Below are 27,900 nucleotides of genomic sequence, written 5' to 3'. Positions count from 1 at the left end.
AAGCTGGCATACAGCCTGACAGGAGTGATGTTTTATTATATCGGATCTTATTTTCAAAATTTGGATTATTCAACAGTGGATAAAAAAAGATAACCAGTTGTTTGAGGACTAGAAATAAAACTGCTTGAGCAGAATCCCCGCCTTCCCTAGGTCATTCCTGCTAATATCTTTGGAGGTCAGGTACTAGAGATGAGGGATGGGAGAAAAGAGTGCCTCATCTTATGTTGGATCAGCTGCATGAGTGCGTTTTATTTTCTTCCACAATTCCCTGGTGTGCCTTTAGTCATGACATATTTTATAGTTTCCTAAATTCTAGGAGGAACTGTTGGATACCGGACAGGTTCTACTGAAAACAGAACTTCTGAAGAGACCAAGAAAACAACAAAAAAACTCTTTTGTCAGGCTTTTTGGACAGGCAGGTCTTACAAAACTTAAGATGTGCACCTCTTCTGTAAAGACTCAGCCGCTCTGAAACCTTTATCAGTTGTACTGAGAACTCTTCCCCAAATATGCCATTGCTACTTGGTCAGAAAATGTGATAATATCTGTAATGGCTCTGTAGTCATTCCTGTACTGTTTCACTAAACAAAGAGAAAAAAGAAAATTGTACCTTCTTCATTAAAGATGCAAAAGGAAGAAGACAGTAGTTTATTGTTTTATGTGTAATAGTAAAGTTTGCTTTAGAACATTTGTGGGTATTCTGGTTTTAGATGTTTAGAGCATGACCTGTAGTTAAAGAGTCTTGGTATAATAATACTTTCCCATAAGATGACCTTTTCCCCTCATATTGGAATTTCTTCTATAATTTAATGAAGGAAATTGTTTTTAGTATATATGCAATATCTGAAAAATACAGAGGAAAAAAAGGGCTGTTGTGTTGCATTGTGTTCACAGAAGTTGGTTTTAGAAGCATATAAAAGCAGAACCTTTTGAAGTGCATGTCCAGGCTACAGTACACGACATTCTATCACTTTCAATGGTTTGTTCTGTTGTAGATGTGAATTCACAGTTCTTTTGCTTCATGAAATGAATTTTGGTACAAGAGACGGAGGCTATAAATAAAATAAAGGGTTGAAATTCTGAAAGTATTCCCTAACAGGAAATCTAATGGCTGCATTTGGCATAGAATTGGTTAAGTTTTATGGCCTCAGTAAGATTAATAGTTTTATGTTTATGATGAACTTAAATTAAACTACTATTAAAAATAATCATAAGCCTTTTCATGTGCTACTTATAGAAGATTTTACATACAAAATGAGTTACAAAGTTCCTTTTGGCAAGTTGTGGAAGTTAAAATAGCTGTATTATTTTCAGAATAGGGGGAAGTATTTACAGAGTTCTTCTAAAGGGAAGCACATAAGTTTGGAATCAGGTTTCAGTTTGCTGAATGAGTGTAACAAGCAAACTGTCCAGCAGCTGATAAACTTTTTTTGTAGACTTGAATAGGACATGAAATACGATTTTTGAAACTGAAGCAGCAAGCATAACTTTATGCTTCTGTTATTTTCTTTGGAATTATTTAATTATCTGTGGCTGATCTTAATCGTTTTGGCAAGGTAGCTGGGAGTCTTGCCTGCTGTTACTCCTCTTTTACTTAAGAGTGTACAAATAACAATGCTGCTATAGCATTAGAGAGGTTTCTTACCAAGTCAGAATTTTCAAAAGCTGAAAGACAAAACAGAGTCTGAGTGTTAGAGAAACTTGTAATTTTGGATAAGTGTTTTTCTGTTTTTCCTATTTTTTGTTCGTTCTGTGAGAGGTGTGAATGTATCCTTTGTATTTTGCTCCATGCATTTTCAGATCAAGACCATTCCTGTTAGGATTAGTGTCAGCTAAAGTGTAGTTGATAGCAGATTAAAATATGAACAGTTGGTTCTAAGAAAACTTTGGAATTATAGGTGAGGGTGGAAGAAAAAAAGAAGTTTATATGCATATGGAACAAGGTATGTGGAGGCCTATTTCAAAAAAGATCCAAATGTCAGAGGAAGGGGAAAAGTACATACCTAATTTAGTTTTGTAGTATATAAATATTGATGGATCCTTTTATTTTTTCTGTCTTCATTTATTGTATTTTGTGTTTTCTTAGAAGTTTCTCTACTACTTGTGCTCCGTTTTCTTTTTTTACTTCTCCCTTTCCTCAGAATTACAGGCTGTCCAGTTGTATCTCATTTTTAAATTCACCAGTTTTTTTGTACTGACTTGGACCATTTCAGAGGCTGGAATGTCAATGTATTTCACTGAGAAATCTTACACAGCCAAGCAGAACGATGTGTGAAGAAAATGGTAGAAAAAGAGAGGAAGAATATTTACAAGCTCAGTGGTGTAAATGGGAAGATGTACTGAAGCAATTTGCATTTTCGAGGCAATATTAACATGTACAGAAATCTGTATGCATTGTGCAGAGAGAAGTGAGAAGGCGAAGCGAGTACATTGTGCCATTCTGACGAGGCCTTAGCACTTCTCACATTACAGATGAAAAGAAACATGGTCAGAGCTTTCTGGAAAGTAGCACAAATGAAACAAAGTCTGAAAAAACACTTTATAGAGCCACATCCAATAGGATTGTGATTTATTTTTGTTTTAGTCTCAAGTCTTGCAGCTAATCAAGTTTCAAAGTGTCAAGTAAACTTAATTAAAAGGTAATTCGGTAGTGTTGGCCTGTACTTTTACAGGCTCTAGGTTACATTAGGATGAGTTACAAGCTTGTGTGTTTATGTGTGTGTGTATATACATATATGTGAAAATCTGTGTTGTATATTGCTTCTGATGAAAACCACGTTTATAAATGTAAGACAATGTTATTAGAACTGTTCCTAGGGCTTTTTATGTTGTTTTTTAAAGAATCATCTGGTAACTCTTGGAAAAAGCAGTAGTCATGGGTTGGCAGCAGTTTCAGGAGCTGCATTAGAACTTGGCATACAATGATAATGTAAATTTATTTAAATTAAATAGGTGATGTGAAATGCTCGTTTTGTATCTAGGAAAATACCATACACTTGTAATACAAGTGTGATGTGTGAAATGACTTCTGTAAACAACCAAGACAATTGTATACTATTGTAAGCCTTCTGGTTTATTAGCAGAAGTCCTTAATAAGGACAGCTCTCCTCTGCAAACACGTGTAGACTTCATCATGTGGCATAAGAAGGGAAATCAGCTTTAAGCAGCATAGGAGTCAACTCAAAAAAAAAGAATCTGTATAGATGCATTTTTTTTTTCTAGATGAAGTCTTATGTCAGTATTGACATTCAGAAAGATGATAAAACTACATGAATGAAATTATTATTTTTGCTGGCATACTCTTATTTCCAGTAGAGAACAGCTGTCATAGTAGATATGACAGTGAAGCCTAACCAGCAAGATTGCTGCAAGTGCTTCTTATTTCCGAGAAACTGCAGGTTTGTGAAACTTGCAGTAATCTGATTTTTATCCTCTGAAGTTCATTTACACAAATGTTATGATTGTGTTGGTAGAGTGTCTCTTTCAGAGGCATTACCGTCAATGTAGAGATTCTGTTTAGTTGATTTCATTTACACTGCCAAGACTACTGCTGAAACAGAATTCCATGAATCTTGATTCTAATGATTGATATGAAAATGTCCAGATAAGGTTATCGGGTCTCTTAAAGAAGAGAGGCAAAGAGATTTTATTTTTTCCCTCTGATTGATGACAGATGGTCATTCTTTTGTTTAGTTCTTGTTGTGGCAGTAAGGCTTGATCAGTAAAGTGCCTTGAAATTTATGGGTGCAGTCCTAGGAATGTCTTTATAATCCCTTACTTCTTTTCTGTGGTATTCTGAAATTTTCTTTTCTTTAGTAATGTCTGTCTGCCACTCTTTACTGGCCTTCACATGATTTTTAGGGCTTTTAATATGTGATAGTTATCAGGAAAATTAGGTTAATTAAAACTTGCCTGTATCTTCAAGTATATGAAACTTCTCTGAAGGTGTTCTGCTTCAAAATTAAAGTATTTTTAATTTTCTATTCCTTAATATATCTCCAAGGTTTTGCTATTCCTTAATTTGAGCATTCATGTGGAGGTATGGTGCACTTCAGTATAGTAGCCTTGACTTCATAGTCCTAGTAAATTAATTTAGACTTAATTATTTTACAGTGTGCATTAAAAAACGCTACCCATTTCTGTTTTAACACCAGATACAGCAATTGTTATTCTTGAATAAAATTGTGTCATTTTCAGTTACCCTAATCTTGCTTAGAAATACGTTAAGCTGATTTATATTGAGATTCTGCTTTGCTGTAGTCACAACTTACTCAGAAATAGTTAATCATTAACAAGTGTTTTGAATTGACTTGTTCTTTGTTAACTTTATTGCTGTCCACACTTAGAGAAACCTTAACCTGATTATTATGATTTGATATATGCAATCTGGGTTGAATAGAAGTGACATTTCCTTAAATTTTGAAATGTCTTGGGAAATATGCCAGTTCTTAGATTGTCTAGTGAAGGAGACGCTGATTTGATGTGTATGTAAGTATGTTTATTTTTTACAAGCTGACCTCCTTACTTCAAGAAATGTCTACATTATTGTTTCAAATGCTAAGAAAAAGTAGCTTGGGAGAGGTGTGTTGCTTGCAGCAGTGAAAACTTTTTATTTATAATGTCTTCCTCTATCCATTCGGCCAAAGTCGTAAGGAAAATCCTTGAAGAAAAACTCAAGAAAATTTCTTAGAAATGCTTTCTAGACTTTCAGCCTTCTATGTTGCAGGAAACATCACGAAGCACAGAATTGAATCTTCCTTATTTGAATGCTTCTGTTAGCTTCTAGACACAAATTTATTGCTGGAGGTTTAGAAACTCGATGGTTTAATCTACAGAAATTCAGGTACTTGCAGAAGTTGATGGACTGATTTCTTCAATCTGGAAGGAGTATTCCATGCTGGGTTTATCATCCAGTGTGGGAAATTAACCACTGGACTTTTGATATTGAATAAATTCCAACAACAACTTCAGTTAATACCTGCCTTGCCATTATCTGGCAGGAATTTGTAAAGATCTGGACCTTTCCACTTATGTTACAGGTGGCAGCCTCGGGAGCTCTGATTTTCCAGGGCATGTGAGAGCTTGGCACTACTGCTGGTTCCATATTTGAATGGATTCCTATGGACCGTTAGACTCAAATTCACCAGGTGCTCACCAAACCTCCCTTCGAACCTGTCATGAAGAGTTAAGTGTTCTCTAGTACCATCAAAGTCATCTTCTTTGGTATGGGAGGTAAAGTGAGATAAATGCACTGTCCATCAAAGAACCGTTCCTACATTTCTTGGATAAAATCATCTTGTGAACAAACTCCAGCTACATAAAGTTCAAATAAGCTTTACATTGAAACTGGGACATCTCATTTCTGCGACGTCAGAGATTGATTGAATGGTACTTAAACAGGGTATTTTCCTTTTACGTTAACAAATGTGCTGTCCTCCTTACCTCTGGCTCTTTTCACTGTGGTTACTAGCAATGTTACAGGCTGCTAGAGCAAGCGTTTCTAAGTGGAAATCTGTAAAGAAACAGCTAGAGGGAAGAAAAGCAAACAAACAAAGTCTCTCCCAAAATGCTTATGGCCCATTACACCAGGGGTATATTTGAGAAATAAAGCCTGTATGAAAGAAGTCTTAAGATGGCTATGCTAGTCATCTCTTCATTGCATTGTTGAACAGTCCACGATGGAGATGACTGTTTCAGGGGTTTGGTTTGGGTTTGATTTTTTTTGGATATATTTACTTTATTCTAGTCTATGCTAATTATTCATGCTTTTCTTTTACCATTCTTGTTTTCTGTACTGTTTCTCTTTGCTAATTCCTCGTAGTGTCTCCAGATTTGTAGATACGGCATGTGCATGAAAAAGGACCATCTAGTTTCTTGTCTGTAACTTGACTTTATATTACATATATCCATCAGTCTGGAACTTCTCTCTTTTCTCCTTACAACTAATAAATCTTACTGCTCTTAACAGGTTTGGTTCTTTTGGCATGCCTCTGCCTTATTTCATGACGAGGAGAGGAAAAAATATATAGAACCTTTCTCTTTGATATGGTTGGGTTTTATTCTGTAAATGCTTGGTATTGATGGATATGTAGTCTAACAAATGTGTAAAACTTACAGATTTAATATTTAAAGAATCTTTATGCTCTTGCTTTTTCTCAAACAGTTAGATAGATTCAAAGAGCCTCCAGCATTTGGACCAATGTGTGACTTACTGTGGTCAGATCCTTCAGAAGATTTTGGAAATGAAAGTTCACCAGAGCACTTCAGTCACAATACAGTCAGAGGATGCTCATACTTTTATAGGTGAGAGTATGCTAGGATCTATTTAATACATTCATGCTAAGTCTTCCTGCATATTTTATAGAGGGTTTCTTTTACTCACAGTTGTTTTCATTTCACAGCTATCCAGCAGTTTGTGAATTTTTGCAAAATAATAATTTGTTGTCAATCATTAGAGCACACGAAGCACAAGATGCAGGGTAAGTACATTCCTTCAAGAAATTATTCACAGTGTAAAATATAAAAAGAATTGCTTATTGCTATAAGATGTAAAATAATCTGTTTGGTTTTACAGTTATAGAATGTACAGGAAAAGTCAAACTACAGGGTTCCCATCATTAATAACAATTTTTTCAGCACCTAATTACCTTGATGTCTACAATAATAAAGGTAAGAACTTGTAATTAATATCTGTATGCAATGCTGAAATAAAAATGTGTTGTTAAAATAAAAATGTCTTACTACATAAGTCATCTAATGTCAACGTTTTTCTGCCAGTTAAGAAATTAAAGGACCAAAAATCCTGAATGAAAGTTGTGTTGTGAAGTAACACACATGACATAAATTACAGTCTCATGTAAGAGTACCTTGGAGCTGAAATGTGGGCAGAAGTTTCTGTTGTAAAAATGGTTGTTATTTAATACTTACGAACGCATCACCTGGTGTTTTCCAGTCAGGCAAGGCTTTGCAGTGCTGTGAGTTTTCACTCCTCTGGTTGTCTTTAGTTTGTGAACTAAAGTAAGGAAGGGAGGAGGCATTGGTAAGTAGCCTATGCATGAGGTAGTTCGTGTTGTGTATCATGGCATCTGAGAGTCTTTAATTATGGACAGAAAAAATTACATGTGGATGAAATCCAAGAAAGTCAATTGTGGTAGGTACCTTGGTGAGGAAAGAGACAGAAATGGACAAAACGCCCATGCTTATAAATAGGTAGTCACTGGGAAGAAAATGAGACATGGAAGATATGTGTTCTCTGATCTTACAGGACAACAGTGGCTGTGTTTGGGAGATCAGGGAAGAGCAAATATTGATCTAAATACTGATCACCTTTGGAAATGTTATTAGGGAGGTGTCAAACAATTAATTTTTGTCCATACTCTGTTAGGGATGCAGTATAAAGTTGCACAGGAGACATGCTTAATAGTGCAGAGAAAGACAGAAAAGTCAGAATTACAGAGAGCTTAACTGTGAATGAATATTATTGATATTATTTACTATTCAATACATTGAATTTTCTCCCACCCACCTCTGAAGAACCCTCACTCACCCAACCCATACCATTATGTAGGGTGATTAACTGCATAGAGGGAAAGATGAGCTGCTGTTACTTGCACTTGAAAGTAAAGGAGAAATAACAATAGCTTCAACTGTCTTTTTATGTTTTTCCATCATCTCTGTGGATATCACTTTTTAAGAATCTTTTTTCCCCTCAGCTATTCCCAGTGTAGTGCAAGCTAAAGTATGGAAAAGTGCAATCAAGGCTTATTTAGCCTTGGAATGCTTTTTTTTTTTTTTTTCTGTTTTGTTTCTCTGCACTTTCTCCCTGATTTTTCTAGATTTCCCTGGCTTTATTCCACTCTGTAAGTCTGCATTCTGAGACTCCATGTTGCAATGTGGGAAGACGCATGCCAAGAGTAAAACCTGAAACTGAACATGCTGCTGTTCTGAGTTAGGATTTTGTTTAAAATCCTTTTCAGGACTTTTTGAAATCATTGTTCATTGTAGACTTTTAATGGGATAGTACAGAACTAAACTGATAAGTAACAGTACTTTAAACTGCAATAATTGCATTAAAATAAAATCCAAAATTCTCCACTAAAAATCTGTCACTTAAATACCGTGAAAGAAAGACAATGGAGTATCTCTGTTTTTATTTCGTCTGTAGTATAAAGTGTCTTTACATTAGTGATACTTGCAAGTTTTAAACAGTCTTTCCAAAATGTCTGAATTTTATTTTAGCTGCTGTATTAAAATATGAAAACAATGTGATGAATATTCGTCAGTTCAATTGTTCTCCTCATCCTTACTGGCTACCAAATTTTATGGATGTTTTTACATGGTCCTTGCCATTTGTTGGAGAAAAAGGTATGCAAGAGTTACAGACCAAATAATTTCTTTTCTGTATCTCCCAGTTTGTTGTTGTGAAGGTTTTTTTTTGTTTCCTTTTGTTTTTGTTTGGCTTGGTGGTTTGTTTGGTTTTTTTTTGTTTGTTTTAATATTTACCAAATAAAGATTAATTTCATTGTTTTTGTGAAGTTGGTTATCTGCATTTGTCTTTATCAGGTAGACTTCTTGGATGCTTGATTAGAAAGAAAATCTGGTAAAGTTGTTAAGCTGACCCTGATGAGGGTTTTTTTTGGCATGTGAAGATAGTATGTCCAGGAAAAGATAGATTGAAGTAAAACAAGTCCTGCAGTTTTGGCTGTTTTCTTCAGTTGTTTTGGTCAAGATAACCTGGATCTAATAAAGGAAAAGTGTTAATACAAATTATAATTTCCATTGAGTGTATATATACCTGCATTGTTAGGAAGTACCTTTGAACTTCATTTGAAGTCAATATGAAAGGTGTTCATATTTTACAAAAGGCTAGGTTATATATAATGATTAATCTTGTATAGTTATAGGTGTAAACTATGTTGAGATGTTCCTGTAAAATTTTTATTTTATTAGGTAGCTATAACAGATTGACCTTCATTAAAATAACTCTTTTCAGTTATAATTTTTCTTATAAAAGATAATTTAGCACAGGTCCACTTTTTTCCGCTCTAGAGTTAATAACTCTAAATCTAGGACACTAGAGCTCCAAGTAGTCTTCAGTTAAAAAGCTATGAGGCTAGAGGCTATTTGGGTCTATTTAAAATGTCTCCATGACAGGAACTGCTCTTTTTGTAAAGAAGATATGGAAAGCTCTGTGTATTTCTTTGCAAAATACTCTAGAGATTATCTGTTTACAGTCGTACAGACACAGGATTCAAAATTTGTTCATGTTGTCTTCTTGTTGTCTTTAGTGAGCAGATACAAGCAAATAATTTAAACATTTTTTTATAATGGTTAGTCCATTCAACATTTTTTTTGATTTTTAAACTAAGGGACCTGAAGTTTGAAAGGAGATTTTGTTTCTTTCTCTTACCTGATGATGCAGTAAATAACCCTTTGCTGTTAAAAATTTTAACGGTGTTTATTTTACTTTTGTATAATACTGGTAAGGAGACACCAAGTACTATTAAATAAGTTCCTCATTGCCCCACTATATGCTTAAGACTGCTGGAATAATGGATCTTGTAATTTGTCATGACCTGTGGATATGTGCATACTTCAACTTTCAATGAAAGACACGGTGCCAATATTGTTTGGTCTACATTGAACAGATCAAAATCAGAATTATTTGTTGTACTTCTTCAGTAAAGTAGAGAGTAGCTCCCAAGAATGGAGAAGAGTAGCATAGCAGATGATACTGGGATTGTATGAAATAGTCACAAATAAATGCAGACAGGAAATTAAAAGGTTTCTAAACACCTGATTGAACTTCTGGAATAAGTTTCTAAGCCCTTTAGGAGGAAGAAGAAACTTGACTTTCTTAAGAAAAAGTATGATGCATGTGTGAAAGATTGAGTGATAGAATAAGGAGATTCCTGGAGGTAGAAAATGGAAGAATTTTGAAACAAGTTTCTGTATCTTCTATGCCAATGTTTAAGAGGAGTTTGAAAAGACATGGAGTTTGCACCATATTTATGCCATAATATTTTTTTGCTTCACTGCTTCTGCTAAATGCCTGCAGGTGCCAGGAATGGAATAGTTTTCACCTTTTTTTACCTAAATTTGAGCTGTCCAAATATTTTCCTATTTAAGTAAATTTTGCATAAAATTCACTTCAAATAAAGACTTACCCTGATGTAAAAATACTAATGTACAAGAAGAGAATTCTTGTCTAAAAGAACTTGTAAGATAGGAGAGAAAGCTGTGCGGTGTTCTTTTATAGGTGGTGTAATTTCTGGCTTTTTTTTTGTGTGAATTTTTAAAATTCTGTGACAGTGCACATCAAGAAAACCACATTTTAGAGATTAGATTACTGAGCAGAGTTTATGAGGTGAGAAGTTCATTCACTACAGTTGCTGGTGACGAGTTACATCTTATGTGCTTTGGAAATATTTAAAATTCTTCAAGCAGTTAATTATTTTTTTCCATATACAGTTACAGAAATGTTGGTGAATGTTTTGAGCATTTGTTCTGATGATGAACTGATGACAGAAGGAGAAGATCAATTTGACGGTAGGGGTTAATTTTAGATTTTTTTTTTAATGGAAATAACATGTGAAACAGTAATTAACATAGTGGTACAATTTATTACCTGAAATTTGAAGAAAATTGCTGACAAATTTTTCCTTAGGTGATGAGAATTCTGGGGGAGGGAAGGGAATTGTTTTTTCACGTTTGTCATCAAGAAGCAGTGATTGTATCCTTTACAAAAATTCATATGTACCTTGTATTGAAAGCTGAAGCTTTGTGAAGAATTCTTAGAATTTGTTGGCACTTTATTTGAAAACATAACTAGACTTTAGTATTTGAAACATACTAAACTTACGTTACAGAACTACATCGTCTGATGTATACAATTAATAAACATCTAAATAGGGCGTTAATTATCTAGAATAAATTTATTATAAGCTCTTAATTTTCTTAATGATTGCTCTTCAGTGAAGAGTTCATAGAGGCAAAAACCAGATACAGTATTTCTTGTGGCAAAGTACTAGAGACTTGAAGTATGAAATGCGTTTAAATCTTGGTGTTTGAGCTTCAAGCATAAAAGTTAGAACTTTGTGTGCATTGTATAACAAGTATTCATGTAATAAATGATAACATCTTGTAAACTATGATACAGTCGATTGTTAAGATGTTTGTAATGTGATTAAGATGGTGATCAAGAGGCATGTAGCATTGAGACAGCACATCATACTTTTTTTTTTCTGCAGTATTGCTTAACATCAGACCTGAAAGTTTTTCAGACTTGCTTCATTCTATCCAATAACAGAATTAATTTGTTGGATGGTTTGATGGCAGGGTAGGAAGAAGAAAAGTTTCAGCAGCCTTTGAGAAACACTAAAGATCAGTTATAAAAGATATTTGAAACGTGGTCCAATTCTTACTGTTCGGCAGTTACTGTGTTAAAATTTAGTAGCAGAATTGTGGTGTTCTAAAGTAGCTGTGTGTTTTAGATTGGAATGGTTATGAGCCACTTGAACTTTGCTGTCATTTACATAAAAAATCAGAAATAGTCTCAAACGTGATCCTGCAAACAGTGAATTTGTTTTTCATGCAAGTAATCGTACTGAATTGAACATAAAACAGTTATACCAAACATTTGCAGTATTTAGGGTATGGTGGTGTTCTGGGATGCTAGGATTTAGGTTGTCCGGCATAAGTGCGCCCATCAGTTGATTGCATATGCCCTCTCTTTAGTACAATAGATATAGTTTCCTAATTTGAATTATTTTAATTTTTTGTGTCTAACAATTTCTTTGCTTGGTGCATATGTCTTAATGCCACCTAGGTACTGTCTACGCTTTATCTTTCTATGTGAATGATTTTTTTTAACTGTTGGCTTTTCAAGCTTTCACTTGTTTATCATCAAATTTTAAAATATACTCTACGATTCCACTTCTTGTTCAAAGAAAGCATTTTTAAGTGTTGCAATTTTCCATTTTCTTTTTTTTTCAAATTTCTTCACCATTCCTTCTTTATTACCACTGCCAAGTTAAATATCTTTATTTTATTTGTCTCACTCACCTTTTTCTCCATCGTTCACGTCCTTTTTTTCTGGACTCTCCATCTGAAGAGCGACTCATATATGGCAATAAAAAAGGTACAGACCAGACAGAGTAGGAATGTTTTGAAATATGACTTCATAGAACCTGCTAGTACAAGTATTAATGCAGAAAATATCTTTGTGTTGGAAGACATACAGCACTTTATTACTCGTTTTAATGGGATGTTTATACAGGTTTGTGAATTTCGTTATCAGAAGTCATATTCCAAGACATCTGTCTTTCTGTGCATGAATTTTTTCCTCCTTTCTTCCATTCCTTTTTTTTTTTTTTGTAGAATTTCATTCTCTTTCCTATTTCTAAATCTTTATCTTTGGCCCTGCATGTGTAGGGAGCATTCAGTTGTCTGTCTTGATTTTTAATAATTTTATTGTAAGCATTTTTTAAGATTGTGCATGGAATGTGTTTATAGTGTTCCAAAACCTGGCTTGTCTAGTACTTTAGTTTCCTTCACCTGAGATGTTAAAAAGATACTTTGTATGTTCAATTTTGAAAATGGTTTGATGCAAAATTTCAGAAGTTGTCTAGAAATTTCAATTCATAGCTTATCACCTGCTTTTCTGAAATTCCAGGGTAGATATTTCTGTGCAGGAAAATTCTTCTGACCATTACTTACCTAATAGTCAGTTTGCTCTCTGTGTATATTTGCCACTTTAAGAGAGTATTTCTAATATTTGGGAATACATTCATTTATAGGGATACTTGGAAAGTTTATATGAATTCTTTGGAGCATAATAGTATGAGCATTTCGGAACTTGTTTCTTGTGCAGGCATTAGGAATGGGCAATGGGAGAGTTCTTTGTCATATCCCCTCTAATTTAGGGTGTAATCAAGACTTTCTTCTCCAGGCAGATGCTACTTGACTGTTCTCTGAACTAACCAGGATTCAGTGGCTAGATGTTGTGCAGTACTGCCTCCTGAAGTAATACATTCTACGTAATACCATAAACCAGCATTTCTCTTTTTATGGCATAGTGACCTACCAGAGTGGAAATATGGGCCCTAGCAGTGCCTGTAATCTTCTCCCCCTGAATGTTATGGCTCTGCAGCAGTGTAGCCTTCAAGAAACTGGTGTAGATGGGAAGAAAACTGAGTGACTTGCATGGAAGGTGTATGGTCCCTTATCTAGCTCTAGCTTTTACAAAAACTCTGAAAAAGCTTTCTCATTCCAGATCTTCAAGCTGTTATTTAATAGTGTTCAGAGAGAGAAATTGAAAACATCTAGAATATTAAAAAGTAACTTTTAAGCTGAATTATTTTCAGTAAATGTTGATTTTTTTATTCAGTCTATCCCCTTGTTTTTTTCAATGGCCTCCTTTTTTTCTTTTTTCTTTTTTTTGTTTGATGTCTGTAGTTCATTAAAGTTGTGCCTTTGTCTAAAAAAACTTAACTCAGCAGTTTCTGTTTTTTTTTTTTCTTTTTGTATATTTCATTTAAATGGATTAAGATATTTGTTCTACCCCAGAATTCTTTCATCATGTTCATACCAAGGTTGTCTCTTCCTGCCTTTTTTTCTTTGTCTCTACTACACGTTTTCCTTTTTGTGTGGGTTTTTGTAGCAGTTGTTGTTTACCCCAATGTGCCCTTATCTTTTGTATTTCATTTGGTTTGGTGTTCAGGATTTGCAGTCCACCCACCCTTCTTCAACAGAAGGCCTTTTGCGTTCTTGCAGCAGTGGTCTGACAAGGTTTACTGTTGTGCTGTTTTGATATCTCCTCATCTGCCTATACTTTTTTAGGGGACCTGAGCTGTCTGCAAAAGGAAAGGAGGATGACTTTGACTATTATACATTGAACAAAACAAAAACCAGTGTTGAAGAAAGGCACTTATGTTTTTATAATATCAGTGCAGGCAAAGGTAGCTTTCGTTCCAAACCCAAAGCCTCCTTTCAGAATTTTGTCTTCACTTTTATCTGTCACAAATGGTATTTCTGTGCTCTGTGGAATATGCAGTATTTACTCCGTATCTTTGGTATTTGTAATTTCTGCAAGTGATGCAAACCTAAGATATATATAACGTAGAATTAGTCGGTAAAGGAGGTAACACTGCAATTCTTTGGCATTTTATTTTGGTTTTTAGTTTGTGCAGGTGTATGTTTTGGGAAATTGACTTAAAAACAAGAAAATCAGCAACTGTTTTCTCATGGACAGCTGTGCAAGAATTAGCAACTAATTTTTTTTTGTGGCTTTAATATCTCTGGCTTCTGTATTGAGCTACGTAGCTACATCCTAATGAACACAGACGTCAGTGAATAATTTGATGCATAAAATTAGGCAGATGAATTATCATAGTTACTCTGTTGTAATGACAGTAATTTAGATGCTTGCTAGCTTTAGCAAATCATTGTGAACATCCTAAAATTTTTTGTGTGTGTTTTGTGGACACGGAGGGTGATGATGGTTTTGGTGGTATTCTGAAGCCAGAATTTTATAATGTGGTGTTTTGTAAGTGTTTGGGTACTGGCCTCCTGTGAAGAATACTGAATTTAAACAGTTGCATTGAATTTGATATGCTGTGAAATGGTGGCTTTGTAAATATCAATGAGCTTGAGACTCTCTCTTATTCCATTGAAAGTAGGTACAGCTGCTGCACGGAAAGAAATAATCAGAAACAAAATTCGTGCAATTGGCAAGATGGCAAGAGTCTTCTCTGTTCTCAGGTACTTGGGTGGTTTATGCTTTCCTAAAACCCCTCTTAATATGTATATTAGGAAAACATACCTCTATTCCAGGGTAATAAATACCAAATGTTTTTCAGAGAGGTCATCGTGTATCAGAATCTTATTTTGCATATTGACGCACACCATTGATGTTGGTATTTTTGGTTAAAAATATTTTTAAGTTATTTTTGAGACATACCCAGGCATTAACTACAAGTGTTGGAAAGGCAATAGCAAAATAGAGATACTGAAATCAAGGGTGTGAAGGAGAAGGTCTGGGCTGGCTGGGAAAATTTGTGTCATAACTGAAAGTTCAGGACTTTGTGTTGGTGGTTGTTGTTGTTGTTGGGGGGGGGGGGTTAGTTGCAGGTTTGGGACTCACTTATTTGTTTGCTTCCAGCTTTTAAAAAATACCGTTTTCTCCTGCTGGTCTAGACATAGAGATTTCGCAATCACATTTACCCAAAATAGTAGTAGTATGTTATAGTACATGTATGGTGTGTGTTTGTGTGTGTATAGCTTTCCACAGACTATAATTGTTCAAATAGGGATATTTTTTTTGAAGCTGGTATCCTGAAGCTCAGACACGTTCAGTGAAATTGTGGGTTGTTTTATGGCACTGAGTTATGCACAGTACCTCATGAAGCATTCAAAATTAATGAGCCTGCACGCGAATAATTGCTTATAAGTTATTTCAGAAGTAATCAGTGTTTATAACTCCTAGACAGGAAAGAATAGTATGGCATAGAAATATTTGTTGATGATTAAATTGAATTTGTTGTTGATTAAATTTGAATTTGCATTAGCCTTGGCATGGATAAAGGACAGCAAAAATAGGCTCTCCCTTTCCCCATTCCTTATTTTGCTTTAATACAGGTATTCATGAGCAGGTACTTAAGTTTTCGTTACCGTTGTTTTTTCTTACACCAGGGAGGAGAGTGAAAGTGTGCTGACACTCAAGGGTTTGACTCCCACTGGAATGTTACCTAGCGGAGTGTTGGCTGGAGGACGACAGACCCTGCAAAGTGGTAATGATGTTATGCAACTTGCTGTGCCTCAAATGGACTGGGGCACATCTCACTCTTTTGCTAACACTACACATAATGCATGCAGGGAATTTCTTATGCTTTTCAGTTCTTGTCTTAGCGGCTGAAACAAGCATAGTGTTATGTGTTAATCAGGCAATGTGAAATGGATACTTAACCAGGGTATAAAACTAAAAGCAATTGAGTTCAGCCGTGTCAGGCCACATTTTTCAGACTTTGAGCTTCCGTAGTTTACAATTTTTTAGGTGATGCAGATGTCTCAGGTGGAGTGACCTTATAAATCTGATATTAAGGTATTTGGTTGTTACAGATACAAGAATTACAATGTAATTTTGCATCCTTACTTCTCTGCTTTCCATTAAAATGATTTTATCATAGATGTATTAGTATTTTCATTGACGATGTCAAATTCTTACTGATAATAATCTTAACAAACAACTACAGGCTGCAGAGTTCCATATTACACTCCATTGATAGATTGAAATGTGCTTCGTTTTGTACCCTGGTAATTAATGCCAAAGTTTGTTCTCTATGTTGTTTGTCAAATGTTCTATGTATAATTGACCTCCCTGAATTGTCCTTGTAACATGCTGTTTCCTTCCTCTGCAGATGTAGCTGCTTTCTTAGATCTGTCTGTCTCTCTCTAGGTATAGATGTATGTCTGTATAAGTGTTAAAATTAAACCACTATCCCAGACACTTGTCTGTCTCTTGATGTAGAAGCAATGTTGTAGCACCTTGTTTTTGAGGTTTGCTGCATTTGCTGCTGCACATTGTCTGTGCATTTTGAACAATAATGTACTTGAAAAGTATTCAGTAATTGTTATAAAATCAGTTGAGAATAAAGGGATTGAATTTAAAACTTGTAAATAAATCAAAATAAAAGGGTGTTATTAAGTGTGCATATATTTTTTGCATGAAAATAAAAAGAACTCTATACAAAATATACCTGTAATCTGGCTCATTGAATATTTTGTAAAAGGTTTTTCTTCTTTTTTTTTTAGTTTGTTGAATCATTGGATCATATTTTTCACAAGGCCCATAAACAATTAGCTAGGCTTAGGAAGAACACTGTGAGATTGTACCAAATGTATTACAAAATGAAGTCCAGGTTTCTGTTCACAGCGATGGATAACTAAAATATATCCATCTGAAACTGGACTTCCTATCAGCAGCTCTCAACATAAATTATTCAATGACAAAAGATATATCAAAAGATATTTTTATTTGCCAATCTTAGGTTTTAATAGAACGTATAAAAATGTCATATTTGACCAATTAATTTTATAGCAGTTGAAAGACTGTGATATATTGATGAACTGAATACCATTTTTTATACAATCTCTTTTCCAAGAGCTGCTGCTGTTCTCATTTTGGGATTTAGGATATTTATGTGTATACTTTTAAATTTCCTATGTAGTGGTTTTTTGTTTTTTAAACCCTTTCACTACATTTTCTATTAAACTATCAAAGCTGTTCTCTTATAGCTTTGAAACATGAATGTCACATTTTAAGTCATTTCTCAGTGGACATATAATGTCTGCAAGTAAGTTTATATGTCCAGTGTGTGTATGTGATTGTTTTGTGAATGTCTATAACAAGAAGTGATGTATGTTTCCTAATCCATCCAACTTTTTCAAAAGCGTATGTCCTAGTTTCAGTTTTCATTGTTTAATAAGATACTTTATATGCTTAAAAGAGTTCGTACTCCTCTCATTCATTTAAGAGATTTTTAACCATGTTGCATTGCAAATATTAAGAGAGGATCAAACTGACTAGAAAATTTTTTAACATAAAACTTTGTACCATTATTGAAAAAGTGGGTTGTTTGGAAAGTATGCAAAATGCATTTTGGATTTTTGTGTGTTTTTTTTTTTTTACTAGAATTTTTAATGGCAATATTCCTTGAAGCATTACATTAATATACCTCATTTGTTTAATCATGTTGATTGTTCAAAATAACTCATGCTGACTGTAAGTTCTCCTCAAATTGCAGTAACTTCTTTTTACCGATAAGAATTTTACTGTCTCATTTTTCAAAAAGAAGTTTTCAAATTTACTATGCTCAACTGCAAAACTAAAAGTAAACCAAAAATAAAATAAAACTTCACTAACATACTTTACTAAGCCTTCACAATATCAGTGAATTCATATTCTTGGCAAAATATGGTCACTGATAGCATAGTAGGATTTTTGTATTAGAAATTTTTAATTACTTCTTGAAGGATATTGCAGTGTGTTGATCAATATACTATCAATAACTTATCTCAAACCCCTAGATTTGGGAAAATAAATAGTATTCATTGTCGTACTCTTTTTGCTTATCCTATTTTATTCATGAAAAAATTCACGAAGATCTATGTGGGCTGTTTCCCAGTAAATCTCTAAGAAGCTGAGAAAGTTATAAGAAATTGGAGTGTATGTCTACGTTCCTCTAGAGATCTGGGCGGAAATTTTTTTATCAGGCCAAAATATATGCAAACATTGTATATGTATTGCATTAATGGTGTCTTAGTTGCTTTGAATTGGATTACATTCAGATCCAGCTTCATCTTTTGGAGTAGTAAAATCTGAATTGCAATGGTATTTTATTTTGAAGCATCAGTAAATAAGCACAATAAATTCTTAATCTCAATAACGCATTTTGTGCTAGATCTTAGCGTATACCAATACTGTTTCAAGAATTTGTTCAACCATGCCTGCTGTCTTTGGTAAGATAGAGGCCATTCTCATAGAAGGAGTGAAGCTTGTTGGCATTGATGTGATGCAGAGTGGGGCGCCAAAAGTGTTAATCAATCTAATACAACTGCTTTATGGGAGATGGTTGAACAGATTCTTACTGCAAAAGGGAGGATTGTGAGGGTAAAATAGAAATTTTAACTGCAGTTAAAGCATTAAACAAAGACAAAGATAATTTTGAAAATTAATGTAAAACTACATCCTATAGGAGTCGATATCTGATTTTTTTTTCTAGAAACACATGGATATATTTTTTGAAAAAGAATCAAAAATTATTTCTAGATAGCTTTATTTTACTAGGATAAAAATACACTTTGAGAAATTATAGCCTTTGATATGTCTCTATAAACTCTGGATTTATGGTTTTGATTAATTACTTTATTTACATTATAGAAGCTCAAATGTTAAAGACCATACTTAAGTATCATTGCCTAGTGAACTGTGAACTGAAATAGTCAACCTCTGTTTAAAACAACAAAACTGCCCTAAAAAGCCTTATTCAGCACATAAAAAGCCATAAGCCTAAATTTAAAATCTTAATACTTAATACAGTTAATACAGTTTAATTAGACAAATACTTCTTGATCAGAGTCATTGCTAACCTTACTATTAGTCAGAGTGACAATGAGAATTTTTTTTGTTGATTTTGTATTGTAAGGTGACAACAATTTTGTATCAGGTCTGTCTCCTAAGTAAAACAGGGCGAGAGTTGGAGTTGAGAAAGGAAATGCTTAAAATTTGCTGGGAAAGTGAGAATTTTCAGAATGAAGAGTTCAGGTTTATAAAATATATTAATATGATGCAGTATTTTTTCTAGATTTATCAGGATCTATCAAGGATACAGTTTTAATTTAGAGGTACCTGCAAAAGAGAATCCAACAAAATTATATTCCAAATTGAGTCTTTACAGTGTGTTTTTTAAATGATTGTATTTTCCAGTCAGTTTGTTCTTTTATGTCAAGGTGAAAGTTATCTTTTCTTAAGTGCATTGTATATTCCAAGATATATTTTGGAGATAAGGTAGTGATAAAATTAGAATGAATTAGGAGTAAATTTTAAAATCTGTATTTATTATGAAGCTACATAATTTACAGAGATAAATTAGTATTCATGATCTTTTCAGGAAAAGATTGAAAACAAAGACCTCACGGGTAACAGGAAATGGTGGAAAGAGGTGGTTTTTTTGACGTAGTTTTATATTTACATGGCAAATTGGTTGTAGTATGAAAGTATGTATTTGGTAACTTTCTAAAATAATTATTTTTTACAAAATGAGAAAGCTTTTTCACTAATGTAAACATAAATAGTGATCTATTCAAGTGGCTTTTTGATATAATTTTGGGATTCCCCTTGCCTCTTTAGATTTGCACAAGATTTTTTTATTATTACTTTTTTTGGCAGCTGGGAATGTGCAGTATGTAAAAATTAAAACGCTGCATTACCCTTACATATTCCACATAATTTTATTATGAATTCAAGTTTTTTATTTTATTTTTTAGAACATCTCATTGGAAATGATAATTTGATATAATAGGTTAAGGCAGAGTGTAGGCAGTTGATAATACATGTGCTGTCTGGTTTATGCTCAGTAGGAAACGAGAAGTACTAAGCTTTTAATTCACCTTAAAGAATTCTATTCTTCAGCACATACGAAGCACAAGCCTAAATTTAAAATTTTCTTCTTATTAAAATTTTCTTAATTTAGCTAGTTTGCTTAACACTCGCTTGAATACTCCTTAATGATATCCTTTGTTATCTGTATCAAGCACCACGAAAGTAGGTTTACAACTGTGTATACATTTTTTTGTTAAAGTATATTGCTTTATGATATTAAGAGGCATGGTAAATAGTAGGGGAGGTAAAAAGTTGTTACCATTATTGAAATTTAGTTACTATTTAGATCTTAGTGGCAAGTGGTTTATTTGTCTGGTCTAATAGAAGATGATTTTAATATCCTGATAGCCTTACGTTATAGCTTTGACTTTAGATCTAAAACAATAAACAATGGAAAAATCTTACACCTATGACATTACAGCATTTGTCGTGGTTACTTAGTTCAAAAAAATAGTAAGCTAGGTTTTTATTCCTATCCACATAAAGTCATCCACCAAGACTATGTTAAATCGAGGGCTCTTCCTGCTCTAGACTTCGTTGTGGATTCAACTAAAAAATTTACGAGGCTTTGTAAATATGACTTGCTAAATTTGTCTTTTATGGTTTAAATTTCACAGTTCAGTTCTCAAAGATACACATTTAAGCATAAAATACGGTGAGAAATTGAACGACTAGTTTAACCTCAGGGAGCTAGCCATAACAAGAAAAACATGTTATTAGAACACTGACAGTGTTGTATTTATTGCATATTTCCTGGTAATTTAATGAAGCTCAGTAATACATTTTAATCTTCAGAAAGAGTAATCTCATGGATTTTCTTTTTAACTTTAACATCATAACCATAACTTTAACATCAGTTGAAATTTTATGTTGCTGCTTTAAAATTATATATATATCTTTTAGAAATGTACATTTAAAACCATAAATGAAGTTCTAGTAATTAGTGTTTCTCTTGATATACTTTTAGTTGATAAATTGTAATAGTTAAAATGTAGGAGAAATTTCACTTTACGCTTAAAAACAACCCCCAAAACCTTAATTATAATTTTAAATAATTGTAATCTAATCTGGCGTAGCATATTATATTAAATTGATCATTGCCTTTTCTGCTATGCGATATTACACTCTTCATCTTTCTCATTCATTTTGCATGCATCTGCTCACTTCTGTACAGCCACTGTAGAGGCAATTGAGGCTGAAAAAGGTATGATCAGAGTCTTTGCCATTGGCAGAGATCTGTGGTGTCTGGGAGGGAATTCAAAAGTACTCTGTGTGGGTGTGTTTTACTTTCAACTTGCACAAGCAGAGATGAATCAACTGTATTGATTCATCCCTTTGACATGTAACATTCATTTCTGGCCTCAGGATGATGATTATCTTTAATATTTTAGGGATATTCTTGGGGTTTGGGGTCTTTGTTTGTTTTTACAAAATATGCAGTAGGTTTTTGTATAATAGCATGTTGTGATACGTGGTGTTGTCTTGAAATCGTTAAAATGATAGTGTTTAGTGTGTTTTTTTTTCTGTATTCAACTGCAAGGGTTTGTTGGGGGGGGTGGGTTACCTGTGGAAGGAGGGTTTATGCATGCCTTTTTTCATAAAAACAATTTTTAATGGCTTTGAACGTAATTTTTTAAAACTTCCTCTAACTGTTCTGGTAGTGCAAGACATACAACTGTAATTTTTTTTCCTATGGGTTTTGCACATAATTTGATGACCAAATTTATTTCCAGTATATAGGCTAACCTACTGGTATGAGGCGTATTAAATTCCATGGATTATCAGTGCTTCTGTGCTAAATAAGCTGCTGTATGTACATCCTTTTTAGCAGCGTTGAGTAAAATGCCTTCAGATTATTTGGTATTCAAGTACTCAAATTCAGATTGTTGAAGTTTTTTCATAGACCCTTTAATTTCCTCTTGCTCTATATTCAATGAAGTGAATGACAAACAGCATAGCAATTGGGACAGCTACCTTTGTGTGTATTCTGATTTGGATGCAAAGCACCATTTAATAACTGCATTGTTTGTTTTTTAATTAAGGAAGTCAGATGTCCAAAAATACAAACGAGGGCCATATTCTGTTCTCTCACACATGTGCAAGAGGTTCCGTTGTTGTGAGTGGAAAGCTGTACTTAAATCTCCAAAGAATTATTTCATCCCAAAGGCTTCGGTCTTACTATGTGGTCAACTATTTTCAGGTCTAAATTCAACTACAGACCTCATTCATTAAAATAATTAGTAGAAAAATAATACCTATTTTCTATACGTATTTTAAATACATACGTATTTAAACGATTCCATTGTTTGAACACAGTGCTAACCTAGTGATTGTGGTTGTGTCCATTTCCATCATCCACGTGATTAGCACAGAATGTGATCCATATCCCGCAGTTTTGCCTGCATAAAAACTGCAGGATCAGGCCATCAGCGTGTATGCAGAACATAAATCTCCTGTTACTTTTGTAACCCTTTGCTGCTTTGCCTCCACCGCACTTGCTGTGCTGCTTAGATCTTACTGACATTCCATTGAAGACAACGGGGATGTTAAAAGATAAGCCTGATGAACCTGACAGCAGAAGCAACTGGTGCTTAGAGCTGGCCACACCAGGGACATGCAGAAGCAATCAAGTGGGCTTAAGCGCCTTGATTCCTACTTGCAGAATATTTGCCATACTTTGTTCTTTTTGTTATAAACCGAGATCATGATAGCCGTATCACGAGAGCAGATTAGAGAAGCTTTTACCTAGTACAGATACAGAGCCACACATTTCTTTGGCTGATTTCTTACCTGTTTTTAAACATCATTTATTAGAAAAAGTGTATGCTTTCAACTTATTTTTCCATTACTGACATATCAAATTTGCATTTTGTTAAGCAATACGAGGATTCTCTCCGCAACATAAAATCTGCAGTTTTGAAGAAGCAAAAGGTTTGGATAGGATCAATGAGAGAATGCCACCGAGAAAAGATGCTCTTCAACAAGATGGTATTAATACTATAAACGCAACAAATGCCAATGGAAACAATGGAACTGGCAACAACAATGCACAGTGACCACGTCAACTTCTGGTTTACTCACTTATGTCTTGCCTGAGAATTCCTAGATTATTGCTTTTTGATGTGACAACAGATGAAACAGACAGGGGGATCAGCTGTAGTGACCACTTAGTAAGAGGTGGAAAACCAACTAACTTGATCCTGCTGAAGAAAAATCATCGTGCTTTTGAGACAACAGCCCCTCTCCTCACATGGTGACACGACCTCCTGGGAGCATGCTTCGTGGATTTACACACAGTCCATCGCCGGCTGCTGCATCTTCAGAAGAGATCTGAGGAGAGAATCGGGCTGTTATCGCTAAAGCACATCTAGACTAGCATCTTACGCTTATTGTTGTCAACACTTTAAGTTTACAAATGGGATTTTCTTTCAGTAGAGGTAGCTCGTTTGTTTGTTTTTTTAAATCAGACTTTCAAATACAACCCTAAGAGCTAACTATTTATTAATGGACATCAGTTTCATGAAATGTCTTTAAAACAATAGATTAGAAAGGTCTTAAAATATCTGAGGCTGCAAAAACTGTATTTTAAATGGAGAAAAATGCCAAAAAAATCTCAGTTGGTCATTCTGTAAAATGCTGACCTCAGGTTTACTCCTTAGATGTTGCTAATTCTATATTTTATTCACTGTGTTTTTTAGTTACAGCTTATCAGAAGATTTCTATGTAGGAATGTTTATTACTTGAACACAGATTTTAAGAAATATTTAATTTAGAAACATTTTTGCCCAGCTTTTTCAAGACTCTTCCCCATCTTGAATTTTAAAAAAAATATATATACTAATTTTAAAAGTAAGAAAAATATGGAAGTGTTAATTTTAAGGTACTTTTAATTGAACTTTGTACATTGTTTAAGGAAATTTTGATTCATATCAAGTCTGTAAAGCTTGGCATTGTATTTTGTGTATGCATGTTTTCATTTTGCAAATATTTAATATATAGACCTATGATGTACATCTATAGGTTACGTAGATGTTATGGGTACTTTTACTTTATTGTGAGTATTACAGTTGCGTAAATAGCTAGTAATCACTGGGCTGAATAGCTGCAAGCTTTTTATCATTTTTTAAGCTGCAAAGCAAACTGAAACTATTGGGCATACTTTTTGTTCTAGGCAAAGCAGCACGTAAGCAATTGCTCTGTTCAACTGCTAAGGCATTAGTGAAAGTGTAAACTTGAGACTGCATGTATTTTGATATCTACAGGACTGCTTGGTTAAAATAAAAATTGAAGCCCTGTGCTAATTTGTTCACAAATAATGGACTGTACTGATTGCCACTGTACTTTGTTACCTATTTTGACATTTGCTACGTGTCCTTCTCATCCCCTGGAACACAACTTGAAACGTATGTCACTAGAGTTCATCTCCCTTTTTTTTTGTTTGCCATGAAGTACAATCTGTACATACCCCTGTCAAAGTTGGAAATTTTATGCATGTTCTGAACTATTCAAGTATTTTATAAACAGTAGCACACAATAAATTTTGTGCATGGGCTGCGGCTCTTATCATTGTGTATTGGTTTTATTTGGCATACTTAGGTCTAATCTGACTCTGAAAATTGTTTTGAAATGAAATACTGTTCAACATTTAAGCTATTGAAAATACAGCCTAAGAGGTGAGATTTAGCTTGCAAAGAACTAGTTTACCATAAATGCTGTTTAATTAGGATATTACTCCTGCTTTTTTTCCCCCCCCTTTTTTTTTTTTTTTGAGTTCTTTCTCATATATTAAGCACCTGAACATTTTCTATGTGCTAGACTGGACATCCATTGTTAGTTTGTACAGAGTTTTAAGAGCAGTGTTAGTTTTTTATAGAGAGGCTGTGAAGCACAGCCGCATCTTGTTTGTTGCTTTGACTAAGTGTGTTCAAGACACTAGTGAAGTGTGTTGGGACTGCTTTGGGAGGGGCTGTTTGTTTTGACAGCAAAGTTGTCTGATCTTCTCTTGGTATATTGTCTTTGAAGTATGTAGGGCAAACTGCTGAGCAGGATGAGAATGAAGATGAAAAAAATGTGACACGTGGGATTTTAATGTCTGATTTTACTTTATTGCAGATGTGTTCTGATTGGAAACTATTCTTAAAGTTTGTCTGCAGAAGATCAAGTCAAAAAATGGTAAGTTTTTTTTATGAAACAACCTCCATACTAGTGAGCTGTACAGTCTGTGTGTGATGTTGTGATAGAGCAGACCAAACGCATGCTACTGAAGTACAACTGAGATTTTACATGGCAAACAATATGATGGTACCTTCCTCCTTGTAAGCACTAATGAAAACGTCTCAGTCTCACATGACAGTATATCCATGATTTGATACTCAGATCTTAGTTCCCATTACGATTCTGACTAGCTGGAATTGTGTACACAGAGAAAATACAAATTCAGTCTTTGTGTGGAAGGAGCTCACGGTAATTGGAGAGAACAGCTTCTTGTCCAGCAGTCAGTGCTCTGATTCCTCAACAGTAATCAGTTGTATGAGTAGTTTTTACCAGGTATGAAGGCAGAGGTACAGTAAAGGAAACTTTCTGGGCAATTTTTGTCAGTCTCTTCTCTCGTTCTCTCGTGCTAGGTACTTTCGTGTTGCCCTTTAAGCAAGCCCTCGGTTGACAGGACTGTGTCTGTGGGCCTTCTCTGTTTAGGAATTAAGTACTCATTTTTTGCTGCTGTGTTTCTGAAAGGTGGAGCCTGCAGCTGTCTCTAATTCTTGTATTGTTGATGAGAAAAAAAAAATGTATCCTCCCTCCCAGAAAACCGTAAGTAGTTTTGCTTTATTTGTTTTCTGCTTTCAGTGTTTTAAGTGGGGGGAGGCTCTGTGTGTCATTAGTCTATTCTTGTGTTAGGAGGGGAGAATGCTAGGAAAATAAATTTGTGAACCGAAGGATGCAAGTAGCAAAGCATGGCTGGTTCCTGGCTCATGCCAGAGCAGTCACTGCTTACTTCTGCTCCACTGCATGGGGCTCAGTGGGCAACCCCAGAGGGCTCAGAGTCCTGGCCACATCCTGCCCTGAGCTGCTGGATCTCAACAGCACCTGTAGTGCTGCGACCTGCAGTGAGGATTCAGAGATGGCTGGGGACTGGGGGGAGGTGTTCCAGCTGCTCTGAGAAATCTAAATGCATTTTAGTGAAATTGAAAAGGGGGCCTGAAAGTACAGAATGTGTTTGAGTGTGGTGTTCTGGGGTCATGCCAAAACAGGACTTGGTGCTGTCGGGAAGCTTGCTGCCACCTGGTGAGCCAAACAGGGAAGATCAGCCTAATTTACATACTCTCCTTACATTTAGTTAAATGGTGAACATAACCTCACCATCTGAAATTACTTAGTGTTAAATAATAGCTTTCCTTTCAAAGCTAATTAAATTCCAAATTGTGAAATTGAAAAACTTAATTGTGAAGAAGATTGGCCTTTTTAGCAAAAAGATAAGTGATGGGGATTGGGGATACTTTTTTCTTTCAGGTAGAATCCTGGTTTGAGTCTGAACAGTTTTTAAGAGGCATAGTCTCATAAATGGCTTTCTTTTTTCTAATGTTTAACCTTGAAACACCATTATATTAGTTACACGTAAAAATCAGGCTCTTTCAGAGGCAGGATAGATAGTATTCGTCATAGTATTGCTCATTCTTCTCTTAACATTGCTTCATTCAATTTTTATTACCCATTTAATAATTCTTTATTAGTACCATATAAGGAAAATAACTTTTTGCCATAAAACACGTGAATGGCATTAGGACATAGAAGTCTCTTCATCTGTTCGTTTTCTTGTAGTAACAGTATGTATGACCCAGATTTAATCAACATTCTGCTTTGCATGACAAATAAATTCGTGGGGGTATTTGAGTTGCATGAAAACATGCAGGTGCATTAATATGCTTTAATTATTAAATGTAAAGTTTCTTCACATGTAAGGAAGTTTGCTCAAGAGCAAAGAAACAAGAACCAAAGCTTGTGAGAGTCTTGGTCACGCTTCGAAGCCTATTGACAGATATGTGTGTGTGTGTATATATATATATATATATATATCAAGTGTGTGTGTGTGCGTATATATGTATATACATACTTATCTCACAGTGGATGCTTGCCCCAATGATGACCAAAGTAATACACAGTGGAATGTCCTTTAGTCTCCCCAAATCAACTTCTCTTGTTCACATTTGGATTATTTAGCTTCAATCTGACTCAGAAATTTTAAATTGGACTGTGTTTCTAAGTGTAATATCAGAAAACATTTGAAGTCAGATTTAGATTGCAGAGTATTTTATATAAGTGAAATACTTGAGTTTTTTTGTATAGTAGACTTGGTATCTGCTATTGTTTTGCAAAAAACGTTATGTACTTGGTGTGCATGATTGAAAGGTTTCTCCTATTAGAATCAACTCTACTCTACTTGCGCTAGCTAATTCTGTTTGAGGGCTAACAAAAATAGAGCTTTGCTGTTTGTGGGAGGTTCCTATTATTTTTTTTTTAACTTGATAAAGCAATGCTTAGAAATGCTAGCTGCTGGACTTTACAGCTGCCTGGGGACAGATTCACTGTGGCTTTCTAAAAAAACAGATGTACTCTCAAAGCTGTTTGTTTTTTTAATCCTATGAAACCATCCACATAGTCACTTGTATCATCTCTGTTGCTGTCACTTCCAGTTTGAATTTACACATGTTCTGTAGTGTTAGTATTTGCTTACAGCAAATTACTGA

At 34.5% G+C, this 27,900-nt stretch overlaps 1 protein-coding gene across 10 annotated transcripts in view; it reads left to right on the top strand.

Moving 5' to 3' along the window:
* The window catches only part of PPP3CB (protein phosphatase 3 catalytic subunit beta), a 51,583-nt gene that overhangs the window by 19,848 nt on the left and 3,835 nt on the right, over positions 1–27,900 (top strand). For 2 of the 10 annotated variants that reach the window (XM_080598046.1, XM_080598047.1), the window contains exons 6-14: positions 6,164–6,303; positions 6,402–6,479; positions 6,575–6,669; positions 8,239–8,364; positions 10,471–10,548; positions 14,676–14,760; positions 15,691–15,788; positions 21,333–21,362; positions 23,036–24,721. In XM_080598046.1, the coding sequence (XP_080454172.1) occupies positions 6,164–6,303; positions 6,402–6,479; positions 6,575–6,669; positions 8,239–8,364; positions 10,471–10,548; positions 14,676–14,760; positions 15,691–15,788; positions 21,333–21,362; positions 23,036–23,214 (909 nt within the window). In that variant the 3' untranslated portion in view covers positions 23,215–24,721. Of the gene's footprint in view, positions 1–6,163; positions 6,304–6,401; positions 6,480–6,574; positions 6,670–8,238; positions 8,365–10,470; positions 10,549–14,675; positions 14,761–15,690; positions 15,789–21,332; positions 21,363–23,035; positions 24,722–25,270; positions 27,799–27,900 lie in introns of those variants that run through there. The other 8 variants (XR_013953041.1, XR_013953042.1, XM_080598052.1 and 5 more) reach the window with 8 other exon arrangements.

The sequence above is a fragment of the Anser brachyrhynchus genome, assembly GCF_964034855.1.
Source record: "Anser brachyrhynchus genome assembly, chromosome: 6".
Classification (NCBI taxonomy): Eukaryota; Metazoa; Chordata; class Aves; order Anseriformes; family Anatidae; genus Anser; species Anser brachyrhynchus.
The sequence above is the reverse complement of the archived record's forward strand: the minus strand, read 5'-3'. Positions and strand labels throughout refer to the sequence as shown.